The sequence below is a fragment of the Calidris pugnax genome, unplaced genomic scaffold, assembly GCF_001431845.1.
Source record: "Calidris pugnax isolate Ruff unplaced genomic scaffold, ASM143184v1 scaffold9, whole genome shotgun sequence".
In the NCBI taxonomy this organism is placed as follows: Eukaryota; Metazoa; Chordata; class Aves; order Charadriiformes; family Scolopacidae; genus Calidris; species Calidris pugnax.
Window position 1 is genome coordinate 6,453,436 of NW_015090778.1, and position 8,398 is coordinate 6,461,833.

General features: G+C 43.7%; 1 protein-coding gene across 3 annotated transcripts in view; it reads left to right on the forward strand.

Moving 5' to 3' along the window:
• SEC14L1 (SEC14-like lipid binding 1) overlaps nucleotides 1-8,131 on the forward strand; it is a 41,547-nt gene extending 33,416 nt beyond the window's left edge. For 2 of the 3 annotated variants that reach the window (XM_014952639.1, XM_014952654.1), the window contains exons 11-16: nucleotides 293-427; nucleotides 2,189-2,323; nucleotides 2,745-2,996; nucleotides 3,977-4,155; nucleotides 4,703-4,804; nucleotides 7,470-8,008. In XM_014952639.1, coding sequence (XP_014808125.1) covers nucleotides 293-427; nucleotides 2,189-2,323; nucleotides 2,745-2,996; nucleotides 3,977-4,155; nucleotides 4,703-4,804; nucleotides 7,470-7,485 — 819 coding nt within the window. In that variant the 3' untranslated portion in view covers nucleotides 7,486-8,008. Of the gene's footprint in view, nucleotides 1-292; nucleotides 428-2,188; nucleotides 2,324-2,744; nucleotides 2,997-3,976; nucleotides 4,156-4,702; nucleotides 4,805-7,469; nucleotides 8,009-8,106 lie in introns of those variants that run through there. The other variant, XM_014952647.1, reaches the window with a different exon arrangement.
• Nucleotides 8,132-8,398: the final 267 nt, after the last annotated feature.

Genomic DNA, 8,398 nt, shown 5'->3' on the forward strand with positions numbered 1-8,398 from the left:
TGTTTGTAATTCAAGACATTCCTCGGCTCTCTCAGTGCAGTGCTACACAGTTGTAGTTTGTAAAAGCACTTGAGAAATCAGGTTTTGTATGCAGGGAATGTTACCATTTGGAAATATCTCTTTTATAGGATTCCTGGAATAGATTTAAATGCACTACCTAAGAACTTGCTTATATAATTGGTTAATTTTGCTTCTTTTTAGTGTCAACTTTGCATAACAAGGATGGTAACACTTAATGCGATCAAACTGACTCCTTCAATATTGATGTCTTTTGTTTTTTCTTTGTTTGTAGGTTAGTCCGTTCATTGATGACAACACTAGAAAGAAATTCCTTATTTATGCTGGAAATGACTACCAGGGTCCTGGGGGACTGCTGGATTACATCGATAAAGAAATTATCCCTGATTTTCTTGGTGGAGAGTGCATGGTATGAATATAAACTAGTGCATATAACAATTATTTTGGGGGTTTTTATTCCCCTGCTCCTCTAAACAAAGAAGCCTAGAAGCACAGAATGGTTCTTAGTGTAGTTTGGAGGGGAGGGTACTATGATGTAGGATTCCAGACTTAGTGTGTTCTTTCGGATCCACTTTAAAAAGAGAAGTGCAATACTTCTTGACAATGAATATCAAATAACTTACCAAAGGAGCCAGGCATGGTTAAAAGCCATAGTCTCTGCTACCTGTCAAGTTCAGGCAGACATGGCAGCACAGCACTGAGCAAGAGCTGTCACCACCAGCTAGTCAGAAGTCTCTGTCACCTGAAAGAACTAACTGGTACCACAGGAAACCCAAGGAAATACGTGGCTAACCAAACAGCTGGGTCTCCTGGCACAATATGTGTGGGAACCACAACAAACAAACCCAAAATAGTTTAACTGCAGAATACTGTAATTTCTCAGTCCCTTGTCCTGTGCCTTGACAGCTGCTTTCTGCCTGGACTATGGGTGTCAGTCAGATCTGTCATTTTAACATCTCAATGATACTGTAAGGTTTGTTTTCTCTGTAATGTTTTTCACAGCCCAGGCTCACTGGTGTGACTGAGGTGTAGGAGTGCAACTCAGGCGTTTTCTGGAGCTTCCATCACAGTGAAACTTAGAGGATTATTTTTTCCTGAACTCAGCTGTGTTAAAATACAATTTCAGCGTTGCTTTTTAAAGCCCCTGTACGCTTTCTAGATTAATTTCTTTAACATCCTTGAAAATTAATTTGAGACTGTTCAAATACAGTCTGAAATTATAATGAAGTACTATTAGATGTGTTGGAGTAGAGCATGTGTTTATCTTCAATGGGTTGCTTTTTGCTGCAGCAGTAGCTTTCAGTGGAAGAGAGAGTTTGTGCTATCTAATTGGGAGTTTGAGAAGCTGGCAAAATCTGCTGCTAAGTAAGCAAAAGTCAATCTTACCAGAAAGAAAATTGCTAAATACTTCCTGCCGGTCACAGGCAGCAATAGAATCTCTTTCTCTTCATTTTTAGTTCTGGATATTTGAACAAAAATGACTTTGCAAAGATCCTTTCAATTCTTTGTTGTAATTTAGTTATCAAACACTTCTGCTGCCCCAAACACTTAGATGGAACCTATTCCTGATCAGATAGTGGTCTAACTTCATTACGGGAGACTTCATTAAAAAGGCCATTGCTTAGGGAAGTTGTGTAATCGATTCCAGTACAGAGCTGTCAAGACAGTTGTAACTTGAAAACTGTTACCTTCCTGACTGCAATATCCTTTTACCTGTTTGGAAACTTACTGTATCTCCTCACCATCCTTCGTCCTTAAATTTAGCTATTGGGGTTCTTTCAGGGCTCTGTAGGCTGTATTTTTTAGACTGAGTCGCTATTGTCACTTCCCTCAGGATTCCCAAAGGGCTCCTGTCTTTCTTCAGTATAGGGCAGTGTGAGTGACAACTATAGCATTTGCACAGTCATTTTCTGTGGTGGCTGTTGTCTGTATACAATAACTGTTCCTCTGGTGGCTAGTTCTGCAAACTCACCTAAACCAGAGCATTGTAAAATAAATTTATGTATGTATGATGTCCAAGCTATAAAATTACTTTCAAACTCTGTTCATATGTCATTTTTCAGGGTGCTTGCTAAATGTGAGGGTTTGTTTCTGAAGCTGGCAGGCAGGGAACGTGACGGGGGGTGGATGCACAGAGGGGATACTTCTTAATGGCTGTTTATGCTCTTAGTGTGAAGTACCAGAGGGCGGGCTGGTCCCCAAGTCCCTCTACCGGACAGCAGAAGAGTTGGAAAATGAAGACATAAAGCTTTGGACTGAAACAATCTACCAGTCTGCAAGTGTCTTCAAAGGAGCTCCACATGAGGTATGGTTGGAGCCGACCCTTCTTTTCTTTTGTCTCATCCCTCTGCTCTGGATTTTTGTCTCTTGAACTTGATGATTTAGTTGCTCTGCTTCCACCTTGTTGTTCTATAGTTCTGGTACACAGTGCTGCTTTAGTAGCTGTTTGTTAGTTTGTGACCATTCCTGGTATCCTCTGGTTGTCATTTAGAGAATATCACTGGTTTTCATTCTGTTCAAAGCAGTGTTATTCTAAGCAAAGACAAATGATATTCTCAGAAGCTACTTGAGAGCTTCTGAAAGTCGTGTTAAAATAAGGACACTCCATCAGGAGAGAATTTGTAGCTACACTGCCTTTTTAAAAACCTAAATTAAGTCTTTTCTGGTGAGAGTTTCTGTCACTACTGAGCAAATTGCTGTTGTCTAATACAACTTTTCTGTCCCAGGTTCTCATTCAGATTGTGGATGCCTCCTCTGTGATCACATGGGATTTCGACGTGTGCAAGGGCGACATTGTTTTTAACATCTTCCATTCCAAGAGAGCCCCGCAGCCTCCGAAAAAGGACTCTCTGGGAGCTCACAGTATCACATCTCCTGGTGGGAACAACGTCCAGTTGATAGACAAAGTCTGGCAATTGGGGCGCGATTACAGTATGGTGGAGTCTCCTCTTATCTGCAAAGAAGGGGAGAGCGTGCAGGTAAGATGCTGAATCCTTGTGTGGGAGCAGATGGAAACTAGCTCCAAAACTACATGTTCTTAATTCACAATCATTATTGATGACTGAGTGGTGATTCAGCTCCAGACTCTCTGCTTGCTTTTGGCTGACATTTTTGCAGATGTTCCTTGCTGGATGCTGCAGGGAAGGGGGACAGTAGTTACATGGGATCTGCTGGGAGGGGAGGCTGCAGCAGGCTCACAGTGATTGCAATTGAGCAGCAAAGGGATATAAGGAAGCCACTTAGAACGTGGTGCACGTCCAGGAAGTGCAAGATGTGCTTTCTCCTGTGATTTTGACCACTATTTTCTGAAGCAAAAAGTCTTGAAAGAAGCCTGGAAATTAAGACTTAGCTTCTGTGTGTTTGTCCCTCTGACAGGCACCTTAAGGAGCTCCCTATGGCCAAGGTTCCTGAAGGGTGGTGGTTTTTTTATGTCATGTGCAACCTATCATTTAATTACCAAGTTTGATATTGCATGCAGCGTTTTTACAATCACAGTCTGCCACTGCTATTCCTTTTGACTTGAACAGCCTTTGAGAAAGGAGCTCCTGAAGTCATCTAATTGGAAGTGTTAAACTGGAAATATGGGCACAGACCTCTTGAACCACACGTTGTCTGTGAGACAGGAACCTTGACTGTTCTTTTCAATCTCAAAGGACAGCTGTTAATTGAAAGTAAATGGAAAAAATTAATATTGTTTTAAACAGGAACATTTCAGTGTATTTAAATCCTAACCACTTGACGCTGTCAAAAAGCAGGAGGAAGCACTGGTGTTCTATCATAGCTTTTATAAGCTGTGTGGGGAGGGTTCACCAGCACTGCCAGTTGGTCAAGGAGCTGAACTATTGGCATTGGGGAAAAACATCTGGGCATGTAGGTAGTTCTAAGCTTGGAAATTTCAAGCCTACAAATCATTGTGTTAACAAAGTTAACTTTCCATTTTTGCTGTGGCTGCTTCCAGGGATCGCATGTGACCAGGTGGCCTGGCTTTTATATTCTCCAGTGGAAGTTTCATAACATGCCTGCCTGTGCTACAACCAACCTGCCTCGTGTGGATGATGTACTTGCATCTCTACAGGTCTCTTCTCACAAGTGTAAAGTGATGTACTACACAGAAGTAATAGGATCAGAAGATTTCAGGTACGTCTGGCCGAGGTTCATGAAGGTCAGCTGCTGTCAAACCTTTCTGACACTTGGATGATCAAGCTGATGTCAAGTTGGCTTAAATACAAGTGAATCGTGAGGACTTGTTTTTTCTTAGGCCTCCTCCCCCCAAAAAAATTCAACCAATACTGGCAGTGGGGGCTATAAAAGGTGTTAATTAGTTACCTCGTTGTAATCATTATTGGTCACTTTGCTCTGCTTTGAAAGAGTTGTGTGAGTTGTTGAGCTTGGCAGGTTGTTGTGTAGAAATGGGTGCAACTCCAAACTGGAATTGAGTCAGTTCAGCTGCCTGCCAGTTGATAAACGTGGCTGAAACTGGTTCTCAGTTGCTTTGAACAGCATCTGTTTTTTGCAGGATGTTCAGTGTCTCCATTATTTAATGTGAGGCAGAAAAGCTTTTGAGCATCTGCAGCAAACCCATTACTTTTTATTCAGTACGAAAACAAATACAATATAGATACAGAGCAGAGAGCAAAATCCTTCTATGTTCTGAAGCTTAAAACCAGTTTATTTTCTATTGCAGGGGTTCTATGACCAGCCTTGAATCAAGCCACAGCGGATTCTCCCAGCTCAGTGCTGCCACCACCTCTTCCAGCCAGTCCCATTCCAGCTCCATGATTTCCAGGTAGTGCCACAACAGACAAATGGATGAGATGGCTGGACCCTCGCCTGTGGCAGTGACTGCAATACAGCGTATTCAACTGGCAATTGTGCAAAAAATCCCCACCCCATTAAAAGCCTTTTATAGATAGTAAAGTAGCTGTTTGAATTTTAAACTTAGTGGTTTTGGTCGTTGTTAGATCCAACAGCTTGTCTCTTAACTTTAACCCCTTTTTCCTAACTCAGCCATAAATATTTTTGCAAGTCTGCTTGCACAAATCCTAACTCTGAACACAAGGGCTCTCACTGAAAGGAAAAATAACCAGTGCATCAGTTAAGAATGATTTTGTTGTTTGTTTTTTTTTTAACTGTGTAAATGTTAAAAAGCAAAAAAGAGGAAAAACCCTACCAAAAATGCTCCGTAGTGCATTAGAGATCAACTGCAAGTCTCCTGTCAGGACATTCCTTGCCATCTTAAGAAATCCCCTGTGATCTTCCAGTGCTGCAAACTCTTCTCCCTGTTGCCACTAAGTGATGTCCGAGACAAAGAAAAGCAGTTGCTGGATACTTGACTTTGTGAGTCCATTTTTTTCAAAGCACGCCCACAGAGCTGTGGCCAGGCTGTAAACACTAATAACCTTTTGTACGAGCACATTTTTGGGAAATTTGAGCTCTGGGTCTCGATGGGTTAAAGCAATTCATTCTTTCCTTGGGATTTGTGCTTGAAGCACCGCGGAGAGAGAGGCAGAGAGCGGGCTCTCCCTCCCTGAGCCAGGACTGGTCTGGGGATTTGTTCCCAGCTCTGCGCTGGAGCTTCACTCCACTTCCTTAGCACACTCCACGTCAATTGATTTTACTGAGACTCTGTTCTTATCAGGAATTTATGCAGAGCTTATGCTTGCTTCTTAAATCAGTCTCAAAGAGGTATGGCTCACATCCTTCCTGCGCACTCTTCAGTCCTTCCCTGTGTACGTCAGAAATAGAGCGTCTTAGTGCTGAGCAGCGAAGGCTTCAGTGTAGGCAGGGAGCAGAGGGATCTTCAAGATGCTCTAAATGGTGCCTGCTCCACCATTTTCACTGCTGCTCCTGCCAGTGGGGAATTGACATTTTGGATTTTGTCCCTATATTCTACCCGGGCCCAAGAAATCCTACTTGTTACAGTCTGTTCAGGTGTTTCCCACTCTGAGCCCCTCTCCCACTCACAGCAAAAGACACAAAGGATTGAAGTGCTGAGCCAAGGGCTGTCAGCAGACAGCTACAGACCTTACCTGGCAGTGAGCAGAGAAGATTTCAGTCTGAAATACAGCAGGATTTGCAGAGTTAGACCCTGCCTGGTCTTTCCTCACCCTCTTAGAGCTAAACTATTTATCCAGGCAAAAAGGAGCCCCCTGTGCTGGCTGCAGCCCCTGCTAGAAAGCTGGGCAGGCTCTGTTGAGTCTTGGGGAGGCAGCACCGTTATGGGTAAGTGGTAGAGGAGCCTGCAGAGGTCTTGCACCTTCAAAGCAGAACTGGTTTAAGATACTGGATGCCCTGCCTGAGGAAAGCTGGTTCTGAACTCAGTATAAATATATTTTACGACTGGAAAGCGTCTGCGAGGCAGGTTACTGACCTCTGACCAGGAGCACCTCTCCTGTGGACCGAGTCTGCCAGGGAATGTGGCAGACAGAGCTGGCAAAGAAGTATTTGAGTAACAAATTTAGAGGTGCTGAGAGGCCAGTCTCCTTAAACTGAACCAGACTGGTCTATTTTGTCTTTTTTGGATTTAGAACAGCAAAAGACACAAAGGATTGAAGTGCTGAGCCAAGGGCTGTCAGCAGACAGCTACAGACCTTACCTGGCAGTGAGCAGAGAAGATTTCAGTCTGAAATACAGCAGGATTTGCAGAGTTAGACCCTGCCTGGTCTTTCCTCACCCTCTTAGAGCTAAACTATTTATCCAGGCAAAAAGGAGCCCCCTGTGCTGGCTGCAGCCCCTGCTAGAAAGCTGGGCAGGCTCTGTTGAGTCTTGGGGAGGCAGCACCGTTATGGGTAAGTGGTAGAGGAGCCTGCAGAGGTCTTGCACCTTCAAAGCAGAACTGGTTTAAGATACTGGATGCCCTGCCTGAGGAAAGCTGGTTCTGAACTCAGTATAAATATATTTTACGACTGGAAAGCGTCTGCGAGGCAGGTTACTGACCTCTGACCAGGAGCACCTCTCCTGTGGACCGAGTCTGCCAGGGAATGTGGCAGACAGAGCTGGCAAAGAAGTATTTGAGTAACAAATTTAGAGGTGCTGAGAGGCCAGTCTCCTTAAACTGAACCAGACTGGTCTATTTTGTCTTTTTTGGATTTAGAATTTGAGGATGGAGGTTAGACTGTTTTTTAGGCTGCTGAAGTGTGCTGTTGTGTGAGACAGGCCACCGCTTTGGTGTCAGGCAGCTCCCCATCCTGGTGTCTGCAGAGCATCCAGCCCCACGCCGGGGCTCTCGGGCCCTGTGAGCTCTGCCTGGGCAGGACCCAGCTTTGCTAAAGACAAATTTGTTTGGTTCTTGGCCTGTAGGAACCAGTATCCCCCAGTACAGGGGAACTGGTGCAGCAGGACGCACAGTGAGCTTAGTGACACTCATGGCTCTTTGCAAATGCCACTTTCCATTTCCCAGGCTGCAAGGGCTGAAGGTCCCCTTTCTTTCTCTCTCTCTCTCTCTCTCTCAGATGGCGATTTTGCTGACAACTGTAAAGAAACTGCTTCATTCAACACTCCACATCTGTCCAGAGGTGTCTGGCTTTGTAGACCTTTTTGAGTTGCAGTCACTTTTCAAGTCTGAAGATCTGTATTTTTATTTTTTTTTTTTCACTTGAGCTGGCTCAAAAGTGGCACTTTGGGTTTTTTCCTGCTGTTAACCTTAACACATCTTTTAGAGCTCAAAGCACATGACAGCACAAACAGCCGGGGAGATAAAATTCCAGAAAAACAATAGTTAATCTTCCTCCAAGCGAAGTGCTGTGGCAATATGACTTGATCACTGCAGTCTGACTAATTAATTTCCCACACCCTGGTCTTTCTTTGTGTGATATAATTGCTCTTCTTCCCTTTCTCAGCCAATGACTCTTCTGTTGGCTTTTTTCCTGTTATCCGTGTCCTTCTGCACTTTTTCCTGTCTGTACTCATGAACTGCATATCAAATTCTGTAAATGTTTTGTATACATAATACCTCATTCTTGGTAATAAAATACAGATAGTCTTTAAAAGATTTTTTTATCGTTATCAATAAATGTGAACTGTTTGGAAAAAAAAAAAAAAAAAAAGGGTCAGCTGCTTTATTTCATTCCTCCCATGCGAAACTTCCAGTTTATTTTAGGTGCTGAATTCAAGCCTGCCAGAGCTGCTCGGGGACGATGCTGTTACAGGGGATGCAGGAGGTGCTTCAGGGCTCTGCCACCTTAAGGAGCTTCAGCAAAACATCCTGTCCTGGGGAGCAGGAACTGAGCCACGGCAAGGTACGAGGAATGTGGGTTTAGAAGGAAAACGGCCTCTGCTGGGCACTTCCCTGTCACAGAACAACATCCTTTCCCCACTGTACACACACAGGGTTTTTACTACTCTGTAAATACATAAAAGGAACAAAACACTATGCTGAGGA